The following is a 27,202-nucleotide window of genomic DNA, read 5'->3' as shown; positions in this document are numbered from 1 at the left end:
GATTCCATTTACGAAGAAATATTTTAGAAAGAAAATTCCCCTCAGTGCTCATCAGTTTGTGTTGCATCTTTTCCTATATTATGACTGTAGTCAGGTATTAAACTGTTTAAGGTCTGTAGACATAAATAAAACACAAATGACATCAAAACAGTCTATCAATATTATTCTTATACACACAGATACTCTAGGGAAATTTCTTCATATATGTGGACTGCATATACAACTTCTAACTTTTAAAAAGGCTGTTTTTGTAAGGTTATGGGATTGATGCTGCTTGTGTTTATTTGTTAACCCAAGAAAACCAATGTTTATGCCCCGGGAATGAAAGATCGGGGGGCATATTGTTTATGGCCTGTCTGTCTGTCTGTCAATCATTCATTGTATGTGTGTGTCCCAAAACTTTAACCTTTGTTAAAATATTTGCAATAACTTTTGCCTTATTGAAGATAGCAACTTGATATTTGGCATCCATGTGTATCTCATGGAGCTGCACATTTTGAGTGGTGAAAGGTCAAGGTCATCCTTCAAGGTCAAATATATGGCTTCAAAGCGGCGCATTAGGGGGCATTGTGTTATGTGTGTGTGCAAATAAAGCTTTGATTAAAATATATTCATGATGGCGGGGGGGGGGGGGGGTAATCCTCATCTGCCTTTCTTATACTTTATTTTCTGTAAAATAAATAATTATCTAAAACATGTTCCTCTTTTTATTTCAGATGTTGATACAAACCACACAAGATGAATGTTCTCCTTCGTATCAACCTTCGTTTCTACCTTGTCATGTTATGTGGGGCATATTTCGCCATGCTCTACATTTTCCACGGCAACCTTCAAACAGTGACGTCTGCCGCTTGTGACAATGAGGGAAATTGCTTTGGAAAATCCACGAAATCTAATAAACCCTCTGCCGCAAATGTGTCAAAAATTGTCCCGCAAAATTATTGGAATGTTGAACAGAAACGACAAGTGGATTTGACAACCACAGTTTTCCACTCTAGAAATGTAAATGTCCTTGGAAGGGAGAGGCAGTCAAGTAGAGATAAGATTGAAAGTGATAGATCGGGAATGATATTCGACCTTCTTGGTGCAAGTAGACAACATATTGATCAGCTATCAGAAACATTTATTGGAGACAATAAAGGAAATAATGCAGAGGCTTACAATTTGTCTTGTTTTATGTCGTCTCAGTTTCCAGAAAGAAGGTTTTTGGCCCTTGAGCCGAGAAGTTTCGTGTATTCAGCCTATTACGACGAGAGATATACGGACAAGTTCGTACGGATCATGGCGCTAATGGCTGTAAATAGTAGCAGCAGACATCTTAAAGTGTTCTGCCACTTTCAAGGCAAAAATGCATCAGACATTATAAAACAAGAAGCCATTTTTTATGAAATGTGTGAAAACCATGGAAAGCAATTTGGCGGCTTTATCCTGTCCTGTAAAGTTCCAAACCATGTGATTAATGTCTGTACATTGGCAGTTTCCATGGAAATTGTTGCTCTTAATGGCAAATACATTCCACCCTTGACCAACATTCAACAGTTAAATGTTTGCCTATTGACATTTTCTTGGAACTATGGAAATATACATAGGGGCGTCCATTTTGGATTAAATTCGCAGAAGTTGGTGCCTGATCAAACTGAATTTAATTTACAGTCACTAAATGAGAATTCTGAAATTCTTACTTCAAGTGCTATTCCTTCTAAAGACATTCATACCAATAAGATTGCTACAAAAGGTTCAACTTATTTTCAGTACAGCATATGCATTCCACCATTGTTTGGAAATATTGACACAGTGAAACTTCTAGAATTTATTGAATTGAATATTCTGCTGGGATTCCAGCATTTTATTTTCTACGTCAGTGATTTAGACTCTGCTGAAGTTTACAAGTTGCTAAATTTTTATGTTAAACAGAATATAGTCACTATAGTAGATTTTAAATTACCACACATAATTCAGAAGTCCATGATATGGTATAATGGGCAGCTGAACGCCCATAATGACTGCCTTTATCGCGCCATGTCCATATCAAGATTTGTCGCTATTATCGACATAGATGAATACATCGTTCCGCACAATGGTGAGTTCAGAGTCACAGAAACTTTAAAGGAGTTATTTGCAGACAAAACTGTATGCGGTTTAAGTTTTCAAAGTGCATTCTACGACCCAAAATTTACGGCCAGCGTCACAGACGATAACATTGAGATGGGTCTTACCACGCAGACTTCCACTCATAGGTCAACTGTGTTCAGTAAAGTTCGGACGAAAGTTTTTGTTGAATCTCAAAAAGTCTTCGAGGTTGGGATTCATCACGTCAGTAAGCCTGCCAATGAGGAGTATCGGGTTGTGAAGGTCAACACTTCAATCTCGTTCCTTCACCACTACCGATCCTGTGTACCGAATTATGGGATGAAATGTGGGAGTTCTGTGAAAGACGATAGCATGGATAAATATTTGTCGCATTTGAAAAAGGCTGTCACAAGTGCATACGAGAAGATTTTTTCTGAAGTTTTAAAATTATGATTTTGTTGTTGTATTAAAATTTGCTCATAATGATTGCTTATTAATGTTGAATGACTGTTAAATGCTTTGAATCAGCTTGGGAGGTCATAAATGTTTGAACATGGCATGATCCAAATTTTTAACCAAATCTATGTAGATGTGTTCGTTAAAACATGTGCAATACTTTTGGAAATAATTATTTTTCATTTTAGAATATAAAGTATCATGATATAAATTCAACTGCTTTGTATAAGATTTATTAGAATGCTAGGTAAGTGTTTAGATAAGTTTATAAAGCAGGGCATATAGAACACCCAAACCATGAACTTGGCAAGTGTTTTAAGGATTTTGTGTCCAGAAAATAAACTTTTCTGTTATCAATTCTTTTCTGATATCCAATGTTTAAAATTGTTATTGCCTTTTTATACCCCCACAAACAAAGTTTTGGGGGGTATATAGGAGTGAATTTGTCTGTCTGTCTGTCGATCGGTCGGTCCGTATTGAGTGTCCGCTCTCTAATTCAAGTTGTTTTGATCCGATCTTCACCAAACCTGGTCTATATGATGTCTAGGTCAAGTTTGAATATGGGTCATGCCGGGTCAAAAACTAGGTCAAGAGGTCACTTAGTGTGTTATAAACATTCAGCATGTTGTCCGCTCTCTAATTCAAGTAGTTTTCATCCAATCTTCACCAAAATTGGTCAGAAGTTTTATCTAGATGATCTCTAGGCCAAGTTAGAACATGGACCATGCTGGGCCAAAAACTAGGTCACGGGGTCACTTAGTGCGTTTTTTAACATTCAGCATGGTGTGCTCTCTAATTGAAGTAGTTTACTTCCGATCTTCACCAAACTTGGTTAGAGGTTTTATATATAATCTATTGGCCATGTTGGAACATGGACCATGCCGGGCCAAAAACTAGGTCACAGGGTCACTTATTGCGTTTTACACATTCAGTATGGTGGCCGCTATCTATTTCAAGTACTTATCATCTGCTCTTCACCAACTTGGTCAGAAGTTTTATCTTGATGATCTTTAGGCCATGTTTGAATATGGGTCATGCCGGGTCAAAAACTAGGTCATGTGGTCACTTAGTGCGTTTACACATTCAGCATGGTGTTCCCTATTTCAAGTACTTTTCATCCGCTTTTCATGTGGGGGTATTTGTCACGTCTGTGACAAAGCTCTAGTTCTATCTAATTTTTTAAAGTGAGTAGAGAAAAAGAAATTTAAAAGAAAACAAAAACAAATGACATCATGTTAATAATATAATGTACATACAGTCTACTCTCGTTATCGCGACATTGATTTTTTCGATATTTCGAAGTAAACTCAATGCCCTAACTTTTTTTCTTCTTTATCTATATTTACATCGCATATCTCGATTTTCGTTATGTCAAATAATTTGATATCTCGATATAAAAATTTGTCCCGAGTCCCGATTTTACATGTATTTACTGTGGTTTATCTCGAAGTGCGAATAACTGTCCCAGTGATGGTAAAGGTGAAATTGTTGTCTTTGATACTTCACCGTCCCGCTTTGCCCGGCTGCTCCCGATACTGTGCGGTAGATAATTGATCCGTGAATTGCATCAATGACCACACGTGTTATGTCGTTAGCCATTAACACTTGAGTAAGGCAAGTCACTTTAACTGTCACTTTAACTGCAATTAATACACAGCCTGCCGAAAGCCCAAAATACTATTTTTTTTTACAAACAATACTCCAAAATGCATGAGTTATATTTTTGAGTAATAAACCGTCGCAAATTTGAAGAATGTTGTTCTATCCTTGAACTCCAACAGTCATTAGTATAGCTAACTTGAAATATAATTATGAGATGTCGGTCAAGCAATCCAGAGAAGGACCCGGTATCCAACCCGGGGGGATATCTGGATCGGCAAAGCAGAAGCTTGAAATTCAGTCGTTCAAGGAAAAGTACGCGGCCATCATAGAAGTCGAGAAAGGCCTCAAGACCAAGAAGAAGAAAGCAGAAGAGTTTGGCATCCCGCAAAATACGCTCTCAATGTGGATCAAAAAAAGGACGAGATTAAAGCGAAATTCCTGACTGGCGATCTCGAGCTTGCAATTAAAACATTTACTGATATAAAAGCATTTCAAACTTCAAAATGTACATATACAGTTCAGTATTCTGGAACGTGATTCACACATGTTCGGATGGAAAACCCTCGTCTTGATTGGACGTCAATTGCATCATAACTTTAAATAGTAACATTACCAGATGTTTACTCGACAGTTTAGAAAAACGATAACCGCATGTGTTCATGCAATTTTGTAACACTTAAAACGTCATTTTAAGCATTTAAATAGCAAATTTAATCGCGTCTCATAAAAACGCGCATATATCAGGTAATAGATAGAGTAGTATAGAGTATTATGTGACACGGTGGCGGCTTAAGTTAGACAACTTAGCAGGCATATAGATGTTAAAAATAAGTTAAATTTTCGTCTCATTTTTTCTTTGAAAACGCCTTATCGGATATCTCGAACTCTCGTTGTCTCAATATTTTTTCTTGTTCCAGCCGACTTTGAGATAACAAGAGTAGACTGTAACTATAAAGTCATGTTGTACTGCACATGTTTGATGTTTTCTACGAGTTGAAAATACAGCTTAGTGTTATTTCGTCAAAGAAGTGGTAATGATGAGATGGAAATTATATGTGTCGTGTTCTGAGAAAACTGGGCATAATTCATGTGCATTAAGTGTCGTCCCAGATTAGCCTGTGCAGTCCGCACAGGCTAATCTGGGACGACACTTTCCGCCTAAACTGGATTTTCACTAAGAAGAGACATCATTTATACTAAAAATTCCATGAAAGTGGAAATTGTCGTCCTGGCACAGGCTAATATAGGATGACAATTTACGCACAAGCATTATGCCCAGTTTTCTCAGAACGCGACACATATATAGTCAGTCTCAATCCTTATTTTGAAAAAGATGTACTTTAAATTGTAGACATTTTTCTTAACACTTTCACAGAATATGACACCACTATAAGTAATGAAGTCGAGATGGTCCTAGATCCTCAGTGAAAAACTTGTCCTTATATTTTGTTCTCTCCTATTCTGTTCTTTCTCTTGATGCCTGCTCTTTCTAACATAACATTCCATAGTCCTGTGAAGTAAGATCTGTTAAATTGTTTTATTTCATTGGTGCTATTGTTTGGCAACCTTTATATTCATTCCAAGGTTTTAATGGTTTGAAATTAATGTGTATTTAGTGTACATCTTCATGTGGGAAGCATAGAGTGATTGTTCTGGCCATCTGTCCAGCAGTAATTGTATCCGTATGAGGTCCACTAGATTGTGCTGTTTTGTTAAGCTGCTAAATACATACCCCAAATTAATGCTGGTTGTGCTTATGTTTTGTTGCCCATTTCTTACTCCACCCAAATCTATATATTACTTCGACCTTGACCTTCTTTGTCTCGATGATATCTCTTGACCTTAGTTTTAAATTGGTCTTGTTGGGGTAAAATACCTGGGAGCTAGTTCACTACCATGTCAACATGATTGCCTCATTCCAAGAACAAAAGTTAAGGTGAGCAACCTTGGACACTTAGGGTACTCTTGTTGTTCTCTATTTTAATTAGGGATGGAAACAAATACTGAAAATCATATTTGAGTATTCGTTCTTCATTATTCAAATATATGCAAATATTAGTTTTTATGCCCCCAAATCGAAAGATCGGGGGTATATTGTTTTTGGCCTGTCTGTCTGTATGTCTGTGTATCTGTGTGTCTGTCTCTAAACTTTAACCTTGGTCATAACTTTTGCAAAATTGAAGATAGCAACTTAATATTTTGCGAGAATGTGTATCTCATGGAGCTGCAAATTTTGAGTGGTGAAAGGTCAAGGTCATCCTTCAAGGTCAAAGGTCAAATATATGGCTTCAAAGCGGCGCAAAAGGGGGCATTGTGTTTCTGATAAACACTCCCTTGTTTAACATTATGTCTCGGACCTTACGAACATCCAAAATAAACTACTTTTCTTATTTGGCAAAAACACGACTATAACCTCAAATGCAGCTTTTGGAAAAGGGATAGAGTGATTATTTTTGAAAATGATTATTAATTATAATATACCTCATTTTCACATAATTCTTTAATTTTTCAAACGACATTAGATATTTCTGGTATACATATTACGGTACTTCGCTTGTTTTTTGCCATACAATTGAGTACATAAAATAATTCAGAACAGGAGAGGGTGTCATTGTGAATCAATTTCACTTGTTTTACCTCTAAATTTTCGATGCATCTAGAACATGTAGCAAGTTTAGCAAGCTCTAAACGAGTCTAATTAAATTGATTCTTATTCCAAACAAAATTAATTGGTTGATATAATTCTGATTAGATAATCATTGATTTAATACATGGATATAGTAATTAAAATGAATGGTCATTTTAAGTTATAGCAAGTTGGGTTGCCTCTTTTGTCTTAACTGCAAACGCTGAACTGTGAAAAATATGTCAATTTGAATTATTTTAGATAGTCAATAGATTAAACATGGTGTATTTACACGTTTGCAAACTGCCAGATAAAACGAATAACGACACAACCCTCTGCTGATTCCCACCCGTCTATCGTGTAATTAATTAATCGCAGCTGCTATTCAAACAATTACTGACACATGAAAGTTGTCTGCACTGGAAAAAAAAATGCAACTTGGCATTTACACATTTTTGTGTGAAGTTTGCTTAAAAAACAAATATTCGAATATGAATTTTGGATTCGAATATTCTACCATGTTTTGAATATTCGAAAATTCGGATATTCATTCCCATCCCTAATATTAATGTTTCTCTTCCATTTTTTGAGGCGGACAATTATGAATTGTGCATGATTTTACACACAGGTTGTATGGTGACTTTCTTGGATCAAAGAGATGTCAGCTAGCATTAATTGTTCAGTTGTCTAAGCAATGAAAAACATTTCACAAAATTGTTTTAACATGACCTAGGCACTTCAATAACGTAAACCAGTTGCATATACTTTTTGTGTTGAGAAAAGAACTTTCTTAAAAGTCGTGAATCACAAACAATAATGTATTGAAATTGTTTCTTGGGATTGCATATTGCTTTGTCAGTTACATTTTGTCAGTCTGTCTACTACACTTAGATATTAACAATTTCCATTTATATCACTGGAACATTTCTCTTATCAAAAACTCATCTTATGTATTGTATAAGAACAAATGTGCGTTAAGTGTCAGCCAAGATTAGCAATCAGAGACGACATTACCACAAATATGTGTTTTTTGTTTACAAGAGACTTCTTGTTAATGATGAAATTTGGTAAAAAGGTAAACTGTTGTCCGTGATAAGCCTGTGCAGACTGCGCAGGTAAACTGTTGTCCATGATAAGCCTGTGCAGACAGCGCAGGCTAATCTGGGACAACTCTTTACACCAATGCATTAAGCGATGTTTTCTGCGAGCAAGGCTTTTATTATGCTCCCCCCAATTTATTTTAGGGGGAAGATATATTCGCCACTTCGTCTGTCCGTGCGTGTGTGTGTCTGTCCGTCTGTCCGTGCACAATTTTTGTCCGGGCTATTTCTCAGCAACTAATGACTGGAATTCAATGAAACTTTATGGGAAGCTTCACTACCAAGAGGAGATGTGCATATTATCAGAGGGTTCTGGTCGGATGATTTTTCACAGAGTTATGGCCCTTTGAAATTTTCTATAAATAAATATTGTCCCCCCAACTACTGTGCCCTCAAGACGTTTCCTTTTAACTGAATATATAGTGCAATATTGTGACAAAAAAAACACTTTGGGGAGCATCACTCGTCTCGGACGGTTTCTTGTTTATGTTTGTATCTGCACCGAATAATATAGCAGCTTAGACAATGTTTTTAAAACAAATTGTCCATATTATTCTTAAAATTTTAGTAAAAAATAATTGATTTTTATTGTGTCATTCCTCTAGTTTTGTTGCTCAGTATTGTCGCTGATATGGTTGTTATTTATGCTATTTTGTTATTTATTTCTGTTATTGTTCTTACAATTTGATTGTAGGAAGGTTGCTCAATAAAATTGGTCAAGACAGTTGTAGTTTTTCATTTATTTCCTTTTTATGCCCCCGGATCGAATGATCAAGGGTATATTGTTTTTGGCCTGTCTGTCTGTCTGTCATTCTGTCTGTCTGTCATTCTGTCCCAAAACTTTAATATTGGTCATAACTTTTGCATTACTGATGATAGCAACTTGATATTTGGCATGCATGTGTATCTCATGGAGCTGCACATTTTGAGTGATGAAAGGTCAAGATCATCCTACAAGGTCAAAGGTCAAATATATGGCTTCAAAGCGGCACAGTAGGGGGCATTGTGTTTCACAAACACAGCTCTTGTTTTGCGCTTCTTTCCAGAAATTATATGCGTAAGGGCCTTAAGAAATTTATTTTTCACAAATAAATTGCTGAATAAAATGGATGTTGTTTAAAACTTTTGTCAGCTGAATAACCTATAGCAGATGATTGTTAAGGAAGAATTTTGGCAGAACAATGGCCCTATTAAGTCCCTTTAACCACTGTAGAATATATGAGTCGCGTTCTGAGAAAACTGGGCATAATGCATGTGCGTTAAGTGTCGTCACAGATTAGCCTGTGCAGTGTGCACAGGCTAATCAGGGACAACACTTTCCACTTAAATTGGATTTTTGCTAAGAAGAGACTTCATTTTAACAAATAATGTCATAAAAGCGGAAAGTGCCGTCTCTGATTAGCCTGTTTGGATTGCACAGGCTAATCTGGGACGACATTTTACCACATACATTATGCCTAGTTTTCTCAGAACGCGACTCATATAGTAGTTATGTCTGTGTCCAAACATGTGTGGCGAGGTAATCAGAGTCTGTTACACATTTCTAGTAACACTGTCTGGTATGCAGTCAATTGCCATGGACCTAGGTCTGTCCTCCTGTATACCAAGCCTTGTCCAAAGGTATTCATCTGCCATTTTCAAAGGATGGCATTGAAACTTGCAGACATTGTTAGGCAAGCTGTTCTTAGAAATGAACTGCCAATCCCAATTGACAAGGTTTTATGCTGTGGTTATTTCAGGCACTGACAGTGACAGTTCCAGTTTCATTTACTTTCGTGAAAAAATATAGTGGAATCTTTTTTCAATTTGGATATTATTTCAATTTTGTTCAAGCCATGTTATCACATAGAAATTTGTTTCTCCTGGCAGAGTGAATGGGAGTTCATTCCATACAAAACTTATATCCACACAATCAGAATAAAACATAGATTGAAGCTTATTAAAGTTGAATATCACTAAAAATCACAGTTTCTAAAGTTGTTAGTTTTATTGTTGATTTTTATTTGCAATTTATATATCAATTTAAGATGTAGTTTAAAACAAATAAAAAAATATTTTATTTTTTAATACCTGCTATCTGAGTTTTGGTCCCAAAATTATCAACATTCTCCTGCTCATTATTGGTCTTAACTGGAATTATAGAGCCATGTAAATCAAAGGTTATATTGATTCAAGCATTTTCGTTAGTTAATGTTTTAAGTTGAGACTAATACTAATGTGATTTTGAAAACTGCTCTTATCTGTTGTTGTGAATCTTAAACATTACCAACTACATCTTAAGATTTCAAATGTTATAATCTTGTTATAATCTCTGCTCCTGTTACTTTCCATAGCAAATTTTAGCTATCTGTTCAAACATGTGCATATTGTTTATTTTATATACATGTATATATGGGCTGTTCTCTGTGAAATAGGGGTTTAATACATGTGGGTAAAGTGTCGTCCCAGATGAGCATGTGCAGTCTGCACAGGCTAATCAAGTCTCTTCATAGCAAAAATCCAGTTTAGGCGGAAAGTGTCTTCCTGATAAGCCTGTGCAGACTGCTGAAAACGGGACGTAAATATAGATTCGGTTAGAATTTGTGTCTAAATGATATCTAGGTCAAGTTCAAATATGGGTCACGCCGGGTCAAAAACTATGTCACGAGGTCACTTAGTGCATTTCAAGCATTACGCATGATGTCCGCTCTCTAATTGAAGTAGTTTTCATCCGATCTTCACCAAATTTGGTCAGAAGTTGTGTCTAGATGATACCACTCAAATGGTGATGTTATCAAGTTTTCCAAAACCTTCAAACGGGTGTATCTTGGGACAGTTTGGCACTCTTGTTTAATATTGATGTTTTAATGTAAATTCCACAGGAATTCCTTCAAAACTATGTTCACAGTCATCGAAGGGAAGTAATAAAACAGAACAAGATACATATCTAATGCAATTGCAAACAGCACACAGCAACTTTCTCTCACAGATTTTACTGATCAGATCGATTTCATGTAATTTTTTGTTATCATTTAAGTCCATTTATGTAGAAATGTGCAATGAGTTGCATTAAATGAGATCAACATATGAGAACAAAATGTAATTTCAATCGGATTGCTGTTAACAAATAGGGGAGGTCACTTCCGGAGGGAGAATGTCATACTTCCTACATCAGTTACTTCCCATGTGGTGAAATCAGTTACCTTTCTGGCGTTAAGGATTCCAAGTTTATTTTGGTGTAATCTTTTTTAATCAAACAAATGAAATCAGTGCTTTTTTCTACGCTATTGGTCACTGTGTGTGTCATTTAAAGTGAACAAAATACTTATTCATAAAAAATTAATATGTAATAAAAAAAAATGTATATTGATAATAAACACTGGGTTTGTAATGGAGACAGGAATATGAATAACTAATCTGAAAAATCTGTATGCAAACGTTGGGCGGATGTGATATTTCATTCACTGAATTATTACAGTTACTTCCCAGTTTTTCATAGCCAATAAAGTTCAATAAACTCACATCACATTTTTAAACAATGATTGCAGATAACAAGGTTTAACCCATTTATGCCTAGTGGACTCTCCCATCCTTCTAAATTGGATCAATTTTATTTCCAAAATTAGGGATGTCTAGTATATTTAATTCTATATTTAGAATACTTCTTACAGAAATTCCTTTAAGCAAACAGCGCAGACCCTGATGAGACGCCGCATTATGCGGCGTCTCATCTGGGCCTATGCTGTTTGCCAAGGCCTTTTTTCTAGACGCTAGGCATAACTGGGTTAAAGCCCCAGTCCCCAAATACTTATCTTGGAAGTGCTTTGGCGGATTTCATTGAAACTTGGTATGATTATATATATGGATAAGAGGATGATGCACGCCAAATGGCATTGTACACACACCATCTGTTAATAACGGAGTTATGGCCCTTTGTATCTTGAAAAATTGCTTTTTTAAGTGTCAAATAAACACTTTTGTGTCCAGAAGCATATTGGCGGGGGATATCAATTCAACGAATTTGCCTGTTATTATTTTGATTTGCACCAATTTTTTTTTTAGCCAGGAGACACGTCACCCTTTGAAGGACATTTATTGGTAGGACCTTGTGACCTTCATAGGACAATATATTATTGTGAGAACCAGATGGTTCAATCAGCATACTTGGAAAGATTAAGTCAAATTAAGGGTTTGTCTATCTTTGAACCACAAAATGTCACTTCATTACCCATGTAGAGATGGCAATTCAAATTGTGTGTTAAGTTTGGGGGTCTTTTCTCGGTCATTGAGCCACAGAAAGTTGTGGTTGATGCTCTAACAGGTGAACAACTGGAATCTCATTCCATGCATGTTTGCTATTGCTGATTGACTTGCATCCATTTTATCCCCAGATGGAGAACATCATATCGGGTGTGCGGGACTCGAACCTGAAACTGACGCTGGCGTTTGGTATCGGCATCCATCACGCTGGCCTCGTGGAGAGAGACAGGAAGATCACGGAGGAGTTGTTTGTGAACTCCAAGATACAGGTACATGGATGATACAGACTGAGTGCAATTAGAACAAGCCCCCAAAGCCCTGCACAATGGTTAATTTGGAACTAGGCTAGCTCAAAATCTTAGTTTCATATAGACCGGCTAGTGACTTTTGTTAGTCACACAGGAGCTGTTTGTGAACTTCAAGATACAGGTACCATGGTTACAGAGGGATTGAAATAAGCATAAGCCCCCAAGACCTGGGCCCAGTATCAAGAACATTCTCAATTGTTTGCTCAACTCAGAAGATGAGACTTGAGTATCCACTCAGCTGAGTATTGAGAAGGTCAATATGAGACTTGAGTATCCACTCATGAGACTTGAGTATCCACTCATGAGACTTGAGTATCCACTCAGCTGAGTATTGAGAAGGTCAATCAGCTCACTAACAGATGAGACTTGAGTATCCACTCAGCTGAGTATTGAGAAGGTCAATCAGCTCACTAACAGATGAGACTTGAGTATCCACTCAGCTGAGTATTGAGAAGGTCAATCAGCTCACTAACAGATGAGACTTGAGTATCCACTCAGCTAAGTATTGAGAAGGTCAATCAGCTCACTAACAGATGAGACTTGAGTATCCACTCAGCTGAGTATTGAGAAGGTCAATCAGCTCACTAACAGATGAGACTTGAGTATCCACTCAGCTAAGTATTGAGAAGGTCAATCAGCTCACTAACAGATGAGACTTGAGTATCCACTCAGCTGAGTATTGAGAAGGTCAATCAGCTCAATAACAGATGAGACTTGAGTATCCACTCAGCTAAGTATTGAGAAGGTCAATCAGCTCACTAACAGATGAGACTTGAGTATCCACTCAGCTGAGTATTGAGAAGGTCAATCAGCTCAATAACAGATGAGACTTGAGTATCCACTCAGCTGAGTATTGAGAAGGTCAATCAGCTCACTAAAAATCACAAATCTCAGCTATATGGATATGCACATATTCTTCCTCAAATTCAGGGTTATGTCGCGCTCAAAATTCAAGAATGAAACTTATAAAAAAATTGAGAAATAACTCTAAAGTTGAGGCAGATTGTCTTAAGTATGTTTGTGATACAAGGCCCAGCACTGGTAAATTTGAAATCAGGTTTGCTCAGATTCTTAGTTTCATATAGGGGCCTTGTGACTTTTCTTGGTATGGAGTAATACAAAAGAATTCAGGCTTACTTGGTGGATTGAGTGAGTAAGTGCTATTGCTGGATGTTGTTGTTAGTTTTATTATGATGTAAAAAAATAATTGATATATTTTTAGGTTAAAACTTCATAGTTTAATTAAGAAATGTCAGAAAATATATTATAAAAACATATTAATATATATTTGTACAAGATATATAAACAGTGCTTACAATTTCAGACTTGGGCAAATTTAATTTTTAGGGTTGTTTAAATGATTTGCAATGTTGAAGGCAGATTTTTTTGTTTTGCATGTTTTAAAGTAATCTTCCAATATTTTAGATTCTGATTGCGACCAGCACACTTGCCTGGGGTGTGAATTTCCCTGCCCATCTTGTGGTTGTCAAGGGAACAGAATACTACGATGGGAAGACCCGCAGATATGTTGACTTTCCTATTACTGGTATTGTTGATTCAAAATTAAGTTGCAAAGACTTTATGATTTAAAAATATTATATATAATTTAATGACTTGATAATCATACATAAGGCTATTGTAATGAAACTACCAAAAATCAACAGCCCTCTAGTATTCTTTCATATTTTGATTCATTATAATAAAATATTATATATAATTTAATGACTTGATAATCCTACATAAGGCTATTGTAATGAAACTACCAAAAATTAACAGCCCTCTAGTATTCTTTCATATTTTGATTCATTATTTAAGTACATAATAAACAATTTGCAAATCTATTTTCAGATTTATCAAAACTCAGATTAATGTTAAATTAATTTATTTAAAATATATCTTTGCTCAACCTATTCTGAGACTGAAGAAAAAAGAATAAATTTAGAATCAAGCAAAATACTTTCAGAGTTTGAATATATACATGCTTCAGATGGTGCTTATGTAATAAATAAATTGTTGTAAATGAAGAATTGTGTTGATAGCAGTGGTTGATTCTATGTCATAATGAACCTTATCATACTATTTAGACATTATTCTTTTAAGAGTATTCTTTATTTTTATGTCCCCCACTATGGTAGTGGGGGACATATTGTTTTTGCCCAGTCTGTTGGTTGGTCTGTTGGTTGGTTGGTTGGTTGGTTGGTTGGTTTGCGCCAACTTTAACATTTGCAATAACTTTTGAAATATTGAAGATAGCAACTTGATATTTGGCATGCATATGTATCTCATGGAGCTGCACTTTTTGAGTGGTGAAAGGTCAAGGTCAAGGTCATCCTTCAAGGTCAAAGGTCAAATATATGGGTCAAAATCGCTCATTTAATGTACACTTTTGCAGTATTTCAATATTCAAGATAGCAACTTGATATTTGGCATGCATGTGTATCTCATGGAAGTGCACATTTTGAGTGGTGAAAGGTCAAGGTCAAGGTCATCCTTCAAGGTCAGATGTCAAATATATGTGGCCAAAATCGCTCATTTTATGAGTACTTTTGCAATATTGAAGATAGCAACTTGATATTTGGCATGCATGTGTATCTCATGGAGCTGCACATTTTGAGTGGTGAAAGGTCAAGGTCAGAGGTCAAATATATGTGGCCCAAATCGCTTATTTTATGAATACTTTTGCAATATCAGGGTTCGCACAGGGCTTGAAAAGTGCTTGAAAACGAGTCCTAGGCTTGAAAAGCCCTTGAACTAAGGTTGGCCTTGAAAAAGTGCTTGAAAAGTGCTTATTTCATGTAAAAAAGCCTTGATTATGTTTATTTCTGTTCAAAATTACTTTTATCATTGCCATGAATTTTAATCGTTCTTAAGGAAAATATTACGAAAATTTATCATAAATTCCTTTGCGCAAAAAGTTGAGTACGAAATATAAGTTTCGTACACTATTGGGTACGAAACGTTAAGTGTACACGTCACAGATTATGTGTACTAGGTCAGAGGTTCTCCGTTGTGATTTATTTTCGCGAGTAAAAATGCAGCGATGGGGTAGTGTCATTTCAAAGCAGAGTGTTTAACTGAATATTCCTGGCGCTACTTTCTGGTCATAAACACTGATGAAATGCAGAAAAATGCTTAAATAATTACCACTTATACGAAACGTCAACATTCTTTAAATATGAATATTCATGGCGCTATTTTCTGGTCATAAACAAGTTGTCAAAATGACGTTTATCGTTATGTTTTGCGCGAAACTTATGAATATTCCTGGGTACAGAAAACAAATGACATTCGAAAAGCACAATGTTTGGTCTATATGAAGACCATTGGGGTCGGGGGAATGGGGGAAAGCGCTTTGAAAAGCCACTATAAAGAGGAAACCCACAAAGAAAACATGAAATTGAGAAGCAAACAGGGTTCCTGCAATGTGTTTTTTGGTGAAACAGGAAGGTACTATTGTTAAAACTGTTGAATCTAAAACAGTCATAAACAACAACAGACCTGTGAAATACAAAATGTAATAGTAACTGACTTATGTTTAAATAAAATGAACTAGTCTGTTTGATGTGAGCATAGAAAGAGACAATGTGTTTGTTTATAATAACTTTAAAAAGTAAATACATATGTGAGACTCATTGAGTTAAGGATGGATAACGTGTATTTGTATGTAATGACTATAAATAAATGTATGAGTTATTGTGAAATAAGTTTAATGTGTTCAAGCAAATAAATGATATATACTGTGTTAATCGGCCTTGAAAATGAAAATTTGGCCTTAAAAAGTCCTTGAAAAGTGCTTGAATTCAGGTTTGAGATTTCTGTTTGAACCATGAATATTGAAGATAGCAACTTGATATTTGGCATGCATGTGTATCTCATGGAGCTGCACATTTTGAGTGGTGAAAGGTCAAGGTCATCCTTCAAGGTCAAATATATGGGTCAAAATTGCTCATGTAATGTCACTTCTGCAATATTGAAGCTAGCAATTTTATATTTGAAATGCATGTGTATCTCATGGAGCTGCACATTTTGAGTGGTGAAGTGTCAAAGTCAAGGTCATCTTTCAAGGTCAAACATCATATAGGGGTCAAGGTCATCCTTCAAGGTCAAACATCATATAGGGGGACATTGTGTTTCACAAACACATCTTGTTAGACTTGAGTCTGAGAATTGGTTGGTTAACACTGGCCCAGATCCCAAGATGGACTAGTATCTACTGCATCGTGGTCAAAGCAATATGATGTTGTTTTTTTTTTTTAAGTTTGGCATTTGTCAGATTGATGTTGCAGACAATTGATACACACTTAAAACAAGAAATATCTTTAAAAAAGATATACAGCGTTGATAGTTCAATAAATGAGATCAAGGATAGGGAATGTCTTTTTCTGTGCAGTTCTTAGCTGCATCACACGCAGTACGGGATGTTACGCGGAGTTTTCACGGCTTATTTTACATTATTACATATTGCTGGTCAGAAACCTATAGAAACAAAACAGGAAACCAAAAGAAGAATGAAAGTGAAATTAAAACATATGAGTCAACCGGCCACACACGAAGTATCCGTATTTATTGGCGAGTTCTTCGAACAAACTTGTTTTAGTGGTTTGTCGGGCATTGCCATTTGATTCCATTATTAACAGTATTGAGAATCATCGCGCTCATGCTAAATACATTAGTCAATATGGTGGAATAATTATTGTTAAATTAATCAAAAATAATATTTATCATTGTATTCTTGAAAACACATTAAGAATCTACCATAATTATATTTCTGAATATCTTCATTTAACATATTTCTTGTCTAAAGAAAATTCCAGGTCACCTAGTTCACGGATAGCGTCTTTATTATATTAACGATTATTTTACTGGCCGCAAACTCCGGTGATGACCTGTATATAAACTTTATACCTCGCGGGTTGAAATGCAATCCATTAAAGTGAGGCCTCGCTTCCACTGCTCTTTATACTTTTACATGTTTACATGTTGACAGGAATGTGGAAGTAAGTACTAAATATAAGAACATAGCTTTTAAGTATAAACGCTTTTGCGCTGGTAATTCTATGAAAATAAAAGGTGCACGCATGAACTGTATTGATGTCGAGAATTGAGTGTAAAACTGTTCTATCTATTAAGTCTTTTCATTAGAGATAAAATTGTTTCATGCAGTAGAACAGTGTTACAAAGACGCGGATATGTTTCCAATGTTCTGGTGGTATACTCAAATCAGCCAATGGAATAAATGAAGTGCATTCATTCGTGCCAGCCGCGGGAAATTTTATTTGAATTTTATTGGACACTTACAAAGGTCAGGTAAGGTGAAAGCTGGCTTAATACAGCTACGCCAAAAAATTCAAGAGGTTTCAATTGTTTACAATGGTGATGTTTTTCTTGAAAAATAATACTGCATCACTTTGATGTTGCAGATGTTCTTCAAATGATGGGGAGAGCCGGGAGACCTCAGTTTGATGATCAGGGTGTGGCAGTGATCTTGGTGCATGACATCAAGAAACACTTCTATAAGAAGTTCCTGTATGAGCCATTCCCTGTGGAATCTAAGTAAGTGGTCCTATATGAGCCATTCCCTGTGGAATCTAAGTAAGTGGTCCTGTATGAGCCATTCCCTGTGGAATCTAAGTAAGTTGTCCTGTATGAGCCATTCCCTGTGGAATCTAAGTTAGTGGTCCTGTATGAGCCATTCCCTGTGGAATCTAAGTAAGTTGTCCTGTATGAGCCATTCCTTGTGGAATCTAAGTAAGTGGTCCTATAAGAGCCATTCCCTGTGGAATCTAAGTAAGTGGTCCTGTATGAGCCATTTCCTGTGGAATCTAAGTAAGTGGTCCTGTATGAGCCATTCCCTGTGGAATCTAAGTAAGTGGTCCTGTATGTGCCATTCCCTGTGGAATCTAAGTAAGTGGTCCTATATGAGCCATTCCCTGTGGAATCTAAGTAAGTGGTCCTGTATGAGCCATTCCCTGAGGAATCTAAGTAAGTGGTCCTGTATGAGCCATTCCCTGTGGAATCTAAGCAAGTGGTCCTGTATGAGCCATTCCCTGTGGAATCTAAGTAAGTGGTCCTGTATGAGCCATTCCCTGAGGAATCTAAGTAAGTGGTCCTGTATGAGCCATTCCCTGTGGAATCTAAGTAAGTGGTCCTGTATGAGCCATTCCCTGTGGAATCTAAGTAAGTGGTCCTGTATGAGCCATTCCCTGTGGAATCTAAGTAAGTGGTCCTGTATGAGCCATTCCCTGTGGAATCTAAGTAAGTGGTCCTGTATGAGCCATTCCCTGTGGAATCTAAGTAAGTGGTCCTGTATGAGCCATTCCCTGTGGAATCTAAGTAAGTGGTCCTGTATGAGCCATTCCCTGTGGAATCTAAGTAAGAGGTCCTATAAGAGCCATTCCCTGTGTATTCTAAGTAAGAGGTCCTGTATGAGCTATTCCCTGTGGAATCTAAGTAAGTGGTCCTGTATGAGCCATTCCCTGTGGAATCTAAGTAAGTGGTCATGTATGAGCCATTCCCTGTGGAATCTAAGTAAGTGGTCCTGTATGAGCCATTCCCTGTGGAATCTAAGTAAGTGGTCATGTATGAGCCATTTCCTGTGGAATCTAAGAAAGTGGTCCTGTATGAGCCATTCCCTGTGGAATCTAAGAAAGTGGTCCTGTATGAGCTATTCCCTGTGGAATCTAAGTAAGTGGTCATGTATGAGCCATTCCCTGTGGAATCTAAGAAAGTGGTCCTGTATGAGCCATTCCCTGTGGAATCTAAGTAAGTTGTCCTGTATGAGCCATTCCCTGTGGAATCTAAGTAAGTGGTCATGTATGAGCCATTTCCTGTGGAATCTAAGAAAGTGGTCCTGTATAAGCCATTCCCTGTGGAATCTAAGTAAGTGGTCCCATATGAGCCATTCCCTGTGGAATCTAAGTAAGTGGTCCTGTATGAGCCATTCCCTGTGGAATCTAAGTAAGTGGTCCTGTATGAGCCATTCCCTGTGGAAACTAAGTAAGTGGTCCTGTATGAGCCATTCCTTGTGGAATCTAAGTAAGTGGTCCTATATAAGCCATTCCCTGTGGAATCTAAGTAAGTGGTCCTGTATGAGCCATTCCCTGTGGAATCTAAGTGAGTGGTACTACATCTGCTCTGTCTTTATAGAATATGTAAATGTGGTCCTGTATAACCCATTCCTGTGGAATCCATATTGGTGGTCCAATATCAGCCCTGTCCCTGTGGAATCCAAGTTTGTGGTCCTATATGTGCTCTATCCCTGTGGAATCCAAAATTAGTGATCCTATGTGTGCCCTGTCCTAGTGTAGTCCAAATGGGTGGTCCTATATTTGCGCTGTCCCTGTGTAGTCCAGATGGGTGGTCCTTTATGTGCCATGTCCGTGTGTTATCGCAATGGGTGGTCCAATATGTGCCCTGCTCCTGTGGAATTTGAATGGGTGGTCCTATATGTTCCCTGTTCCTGTGCAGTCCAAATGGGTGGTCCTATATGTACCCGTTCTTGTGTTGTCCAAATGGGTGTTTTTATATATGCCCTGTACCTGTGTTGTCCAAATGGGTGGTCCTATATGTGCCCTGTCCCTGTGTTGTCGAAATGGGTGTTCCTATATGTGCCCTGTCCCTGTGTTGTCGAAATGGGGGGTCATATATGTGTCCTGTTCCTGTGTAGTCCAAATAGGTGTTTTTATATATGCCCTGTACCTGTGTTGTCCAAATGGGTGGTCCTATATGTGCCCTGTCCCTGTGATGTCCAAATGGGTGTTCCTATATGTGCCCTGTACCTGTGTACTCCATTTGGGTGGTCCTATATGTGCCCTGTACCTGTGTAGTCCAAATGGGTGAACCTGTATGTGCCCTGTACCTATGTAGTCCAAATGGGTGATCCTATATGTGCCCTGTACCTGTGTAGTCCAAATAGGTGTTTCTATATGTGCCATTTACCTGTGTAGTCCAAATCAGCAATATCTTATTTTACCTTAAGTTTTGTCTTTGTTTTAAAGTTGCACTTTTGTTTAGACAGCTTTTGATCAAAGGGAAATACATATCTCAATATTGTGTTAGCATAGATGATTATGTATGCTAACAGATGATTTATAAAAAATATAACAGCATTTAGTTAAAATTGTAAAGTTGTTAAAGTTTTCTCAGAACAATTATGTCTGTGAATGAAAAAGTAAAGTTATAGGGTTATGATCATTAGCTAATCAATTGAAATAGCAGTGAGTTTGTCTGACTATACAAACAGGTCAGATTGTTGGATTATCCATACAGAATCCAGTATTTACATGAAAATGCAAACAAAAATATTTTCAGTTTGAGTCAAGCTGTATGGCCATTGTAATGTATAGTTGCCAATCAAGTGAAGCTGTATGGCCATTGTAATGTATAGTTGCCAATCAAGTCAAGCTGTATGGCCATTGTAATGTATAGTTGCCAATCAAGTCAAGCTGTATGGCCATTGTAATGTATAGTTGCCAATCAAGTCAAGCTGTATGGCCATTGTAATGTATAGTGTTGCCAATCAAGTCAAGCTGTATGGCCATTGTAATGTATAGTCTTATTTTAAGTGAGTGTTGCCAATCAAGTCAAGCTGTATGGTCATTGTAATGTATAGTCTTATTTTAAGTGAGTATTGCCAATCAAGTCAAGCTGTATGGCCATTGTAATGTATAGTCATTTTTAAATCATTTAAAGATTACTGAATTATAGCTGATCAACAATATGTGTGTAATATTTGCTTTAATACCATAAAAAGGGTCACATATGTCTATTCTCAACGAAAAATCCAGTTAAGAGGGATAGTGTTGTTCCTGACTGGTCTCTTCAGACTGCACATGCTTATCTGGGACGACGCTTAACACACATGTGATAAGCCCAATTTTCCCAGGATAAGTCTCATATGTTATCGCTATCGTCCCCTGTTTGTAGTCTCCTAGAGGTACTGCCAGACCATCTGAATGCTGAGATAGTGGCCGGTACCATCACCTCCAAGCAGGATGCCATGGACTACATCACCTGGACCTACTTCTTCAGGCGCCTTCTCATGAACCCAAGGTACGACTTAGTGTCTGTTTCAACCCTTTCCCCACCTCGAACGTTTAGACGTAACAAGTTGGCCTTCCAAAGTGACGCCTATGATGTGCCAACCCTGATCCCTCCCTCCCCATGGCTTTTTATGTCCACCAGTATATACTGGGGGACATATTGTTTTTGCCCTGTCTGTTGGTTTGTTTGTGTTTTTGTTTGCGTCAAACTTTAACATTTGCCATAACTTTTGCAATATTGAAGATAGCAACTTGATATTTGGCATGCATGTGAACCTCATGGAGCTGCACATTTTGAGTGATGAAAAGTCAAGGTCAATGTAATCTTTCAAGGTCAAAAGTCAAATATATGGGTCAAAATCGGTCATTTAATATACACTTTTACAAAATTGAACATAGCAACAGGCCAACTTGCTATTTGGCATGCTTGTGTACCTCATGGAGCTGCACATTTTGAGTGGTGCAAGGTCAAGGTCATCCTTCATGGTCAAAGGTCAAATGTATGGGTCAAAATCTGCAATATTGAAGTTGTATTTCATTAATGTATATGTACTTTTTGTGTAAAAACATTGTGTTAATAATTGCATTATATGCTATTTAGCACTTATTATTACAAAATGTCACTCTTGCTTATAAATGCTTGGTATTTTGGGCTGGAGTCCTTAATCTTTCATAAAATATTGTCATTGTCATCTTTGTCCTTTGCATTGACAGTTTAGTACAGTCAATGACATTTCCAATGCCAGTAATCATAAGTAAGCCAGGATACATACTGGTGGGCTTTGTATTTCACAAACACATCTTGTTTTTGCCTGATTTTATAACCGTTATTTGGTTATATTCCCAATGCCAGAGTTGTTTTTTTGCCAAATCCAGTCCCTAAATTCCCAATTTAAGATTTTTCTTTCAGATGTATGGAAATAGTGCTGTTAAGTATAAACAAAACAGAGTTTGAAGTGATAATATACATTTAACTTACATCTTTCTGTTTATTATTTTCTGTTTTATTTAAGTTTTATCAATAATTATGCAAAAGTTTTAAATAAAACAATAAATCTTTTCCCCAATTTATAGTAGATTGATGCTGAAATTCTCAATTTAATTCTCAAGGTCGAATTCCTAAAATGGTGTGGCATATAAAGTCCCCCTAAAATATTGCAATGTTGTCATGGTTTTTCTTTTGTTTATCACCAAGGATATTACTGTGTAATGCCCGCATCAGTGCTGTTATATTGTATGCTGTCATAACATTTCAGCTGTTTTGTATGATATGTTCTCAGCAATTTTTTGCTGGAATCAGTATGGTTCCATTGCAAAAAGTTAACTTACTTTGAATGGCATACATGTATTGTTAAGCAATGTTATAATCATGTATTTAACTTGTAAATTGCTATTATATCCCCGCTTCTTCGTATCAGGGGGTAGACTGCCCTTGACGAAAACCTTTTAAATAAAGTACTCAAACTCATTTAACCCTTTCCCACTCAGAGGCAAAGTGAAAATTGCTATGTGCAAACAGCATAAAACCAGAACAGTCTGCGAGTAAATTGCAGTCTGTTCAGGTTTTATGCTGTTTGCTGCTCATCAGTATCTAAGGGTTGGAAATGATGACTTCAAAACTTGAATCTAGTAAGAAAGGTCATTACTTAAATTTAACTTTCTGAGGTACTGTGAAACCATTATTAATCGTCAGGCATTAATTTTCATAAATTTCGTCAGTCGACCGATCGGCGAATTTAAGATCCTTACGAACAATTATGCTCTATGTTTGAACAAAAACAAACACTAAGTTGAACAATATTTTAAAACTTTACCGTAGACATGAGGCATTAAATTCCAACATAATCCATGCACACATTCACTGCTGTTTAGTAATCAAGATTAATCCGGTTTTGACACAAAGGGATGTTGATTACACAAGGTACTTAACTGACACGTTACACTTCTTTAAAACGCTAGTGCAGTACAGCTGTATCGAATGCGTTGACTTCGTTTATGTAGAATGGTAATGAATTAGCGCTAATTGTTTATAACTTTATTACCCATTAGGTGCATTGTGTTTTTCAGGGGTGTTGCATATTAGCCATCACGCAGCGAATGCCGACGAAAGACAATAAACCAAATGAAAAGATTACGATGTGTGATCAACATGCGTATTTATCACAAATTAATAAAGAATATTTTAATTGCTGTTTGTTGTTTGATTGTTTGCGTTTAACCACACTTATTACTATTTTATATGTATCAATTTATTTATTTTTAAATTATTGACATTATTGATTTATATACCGGTAGTTTACTTTTTAAGAACAAACACACACATAGAGTTTATAATTTTAATGTTGATATCAGAATAAAAAAGCATTTTATTTGAAAATAAAAACACTTAACAATCTGGAACCTCTTTCGTATAACACAAACAGTTTTTAAACCGTATTGACAGCATTTTAATAAAAATCATACCAACTAGAACACATACCCAAGAAAATAAACAAAAGTGACTAGTTTGATTTGCTATTTGATAGAATAAGACTAATTGGCAATTGGCTTCGTTGTTACAAACACTCGTTAACGGTTATTCGATCCCACTTGTCCACTAATCATAACAATGAACGTGTGAATGGCATACATTAAGAGGGTCCATTACTGTCCCTTAATAACAAAAGACTAGTTAATTGGCATGTGACAAACGGGCCCCACCTCCTGCAGTGATTCTCAAGTGTGTTCCCGCATTCGTACCACGATTTTTCGCAACTGCGATTGATCGCGTATATGTATTACACACAAATCGGATATTGACTGTCGCATTTTTTTTTAATTCAAAATAAAAAATCGGCGAATTTAAGTGCTGACGAAATCGTCATTTTTATAAAAATGACGAAATTTTGTGCTGTCGAAAATAAATGGTTTCACAGTATTACAAATGCGTTAAAAAGCGTTTCTAAAAGGGAAAGGGTTAAACTTGCCTGCTTTTCCTCACGCTGTGAAGTTGTGAAAGTACACTATTTATTATCCTAGGTAGCTGGATGTATGCCCTTTTTCAACTTACCTATTACAAAGTCATGATTATAACATTGCTTAACAAAACATGTTTGCCATTCAAAGTCATAGATATTAGTATCTTCAAACAGTCTGTAGCGTGTTTGTTATCAAGAATGTAGAAATATTCTGCTTTATTAAAAACTCATGATGTAATATATGTTGAGTTTTTTTTATTAGAACAGTATTTCTGTTAATTGCTGCTTTTACTTATTTCTTGCAAATCAAGGATACAGTATTTATATCTGCATTTACAAGCATTCCATACTTTATGATTAACTTTGTAGGTGCTTTTGAATATTTACCTTCAGTAGATGAAATTTGCCATAAAACACACAATGAAAGACTACCGGTTTATTGATGGGGATTTGTGGCTGGTGAGTCACAAAGGGAGATAATTCTGTTTTCATTAATAGAAGGCTCAAAATAACTCTTCAGTGTTTGATGGTCGATTTTTGGGTGTGTTTGAAATTGGGATTCAACTTTTTTCCATTAGGCTATTGGATAAAACAACATGATTGTCGGCTATTTTCTCCAAGAAAAACTGAAGCAGTGCTATACTAAAATACAAATTGTATTTTATATGTAAAAATACTTCGGATTGTAACACGAACCAATTATATGTGGAAGTCTTTTGAACAAGCAGCAATGCTTAATAACTTATATCTTGTATTATTGTGGGCTTTTTTGTCCCCTACCGGTGAAACCGTAGGGGACTTATTGTTTGCGCTCTGTCTGTCAGTCAGTCTGTCTGTCACACTTTTCTGGATCCTGCGATAACTTTAAAAGTTCTTCATATTTTTTCATGAAACTTGAAACATGGATAGATGGCAATATGGAGATTATGCACATTATGTTCCTACGTCAAGAATTATGGTTGCTATGGCAACAAATAGACTAGAAATATTGCTGAAAATAGTGGGTTCTGCGATAACTTTAAAAGTTCTTCATATTTTTTCATGAAACTTGAAACATGGATAGATGGCAATATGGGGAGATTATGCACGTTATTTCAGTTTGTTCCTACGTCAAGAATTCTGGTTGCTATGGCAACAAATATATAAAACAAATTCTGACAATGGTGGAGTTTCACCGGTAGGGGACCATATTGCTTGTCAATCTCCTGTTCAATAAGTGTAGGCTGTGATAAGTGAAATGCTTTAAATGTGTACCATATGAACCATGAACAGGGTGGCAGCATATATTTTGGTTAAATACAATAACACTTAAATACTTATTTTATATTGTATGGTTTATTTCTCTCAACACATGTACCAATACTTCAACACAACACAACACAGTGGCTGATACAGCATTGGCAATTAATACAAAAAAATGGTAGAAAATGTATCTATGTATTTTATCTCTAAAATATTTTTAAACAAATATCTAAAAACCATTGTATACATTTTAACATATCTATAAGAATTAGTTAAAATGTGTTAAAACATTGTAAAGTTTCTAAATTGTGTTTATGCAATTAATTGAAGCTGTTATAGAGGGCTATGGAAAATTGTCCGTGGATTTTAACCCATTTATGCCTAGTAGACTCTCCCATCCTTCTAAATTGGATCAATTTATTTCCAAAATTAGGGATGTCTAGTATATTTATTTCTATATTTAGAATATTTCTTACAGAAATTCCTTTAAGCAAACAGCGCAGACCCTGATGAGACGCCCCATCATGTGGCGTCTCATCTTGGTCTATGCTGTTTGCCAATGCCTTTTTTCTAGACGCTAGGCATAAATGGTTTAATCCTGTTAAAAAAAGTAAATGATGAAATGTACGTATGTTTGTTTCTCAAAGGGGATTGTTAAAGAGTCAGTTATATTAATCAAATATTATCCAATAACATAATAACAAACAAAAACACTACATGAAATAATAAATAAGACATACTTTTGACCTAGATGCTGAATATTTACAAACGGCTGCATATTATATACATGATGGGAACTATGTACACTCTTTATTGCACAGTTTAGCTAATAGAACACTAGAAATGAAAAAAATTGTGATGTAAAATACAAATAAAACTTTACAATATAACACAAATTACATGATACTAGTACAGTTTAATTGTCTGTACATATATAATCAAAAGAATGTATCAACTAAAAAAAAGTGATAAATGTTAAGGTCATAAAAGTTGAATAATTGGTACCAAAAGGTTCCTTCTTTTGAAGTTACCAGCAAATGTGTGGCTTGGCTTAGTAGCATTAAAAGTCTGACAGCAGACTGTTAAAAAAATGTTTTAATGATACAACAACTCTGGCTGTTCACACCAAATAAGTTGGCGTGTTACCTATTCATAAATGGGCTTTTCTCGGGCAATCTGTCTTAGCAGCCCTTGTTGGACAATATTTCAAGTCCTATGTACGATTTAGGTTACATCTTTAAAATATGTTTTCATAGTTTAGTTTTGATTTTATTACTTTAAACAAATTTTATGGCTAAAAAGAATACTATTTTGCAGGCATTTTGGAACATTTTATTTAAACCTAAATATGTGCTTTATCTGTAAATTAAAAAATGATTATTTAAATAAAAAATAATAATTATCAGGTATATAAAGTGATTGAAAATATCCATATATCTCCAACAGTATTTCAATTGCAATTCAAAATCGCAAATGTTGTTCTTCAACAACAACGAATACCATAACAATTCGTTTTAGTCTCCCACACTAAAATGTTGTAGTATCACAGGATTTTTTGGTC

The 27,202-nt window shown here is 36.0% G+C and overlaps 2 protein-coding genes across 3 annotated transcripts in view; both read left to right on the top strand.

The window, feature by feature from the left end:
- LOC127853252 (uncharacterized) overlaps positions 1 to 8,578 on the top strand; it is a 28,670-nt gene extending 20,092 nt beyond the window's left edge. For both annotated transcript variants that reach the window (XM_052387590.1, XM_052387589.1), the window contains exon 2: positions 717 to 8,578. In XM_052387590.1, coding sequence (XP_052243550.1) covers positions 739 to 2,523 — 1,785 coding nt within the window. In that variant the 5' untranslated portion in view covers positions 717 to 738 and the 3' untranslated portion in view covers positions 2,524 to 8,578. The remainder of the gene's footprint in view (positions 1 to 716) is intronic.
- LOC127852533 (activating signal cointegrator 1 complex subunit 3-like) overlaps positions 1 to 27,202 on the top strand; it is a 117,648-nt gene that overhangs the window by 89,975 nt on the left and 471 nt on the right. Inside the window, exons 31-34 of the mRNA XM_052386488.1 lie at positions 12,225 to 12,362; positions 13,827 to 13,947; positions 17,822 to 17,954; positions 21,327 to 21,452. Coding sequence (XP_052242448.1) covers positions 12,225 to 12,362; positions 13,827 to 13,947; positions 17,822 to 17,954; positions 21,327 to 21,452 — 518 coding nt within the window. The remainder of the gene's footprint in view (positions 1 to 12,224; positions 12,363 to 13,826; positions 13,948 to 17,821; positions 17,955 to 21,326; positions 21,453 to 27,202) is intronic.

Source organism: Dreissena polymorpha, chromosome 12, assembly GCF_020536995.1.
Source record: "Dreissena polymorpha isolate Duluth1 chromosome 12, UMN_Dpol_1.0, whole genome shotgun sequence".
Taxonomy (NCBI): Eukaryota; Metazoa; Mollusca; class Bivalvia; order Myida; family Dreissenidae; genus Dreissena; species Dreissena polymorpha.
Note: the sequence above shows the minus strand (reverse complement) of the source record. Positions and strands in the feature narration are given on the sequence as shown.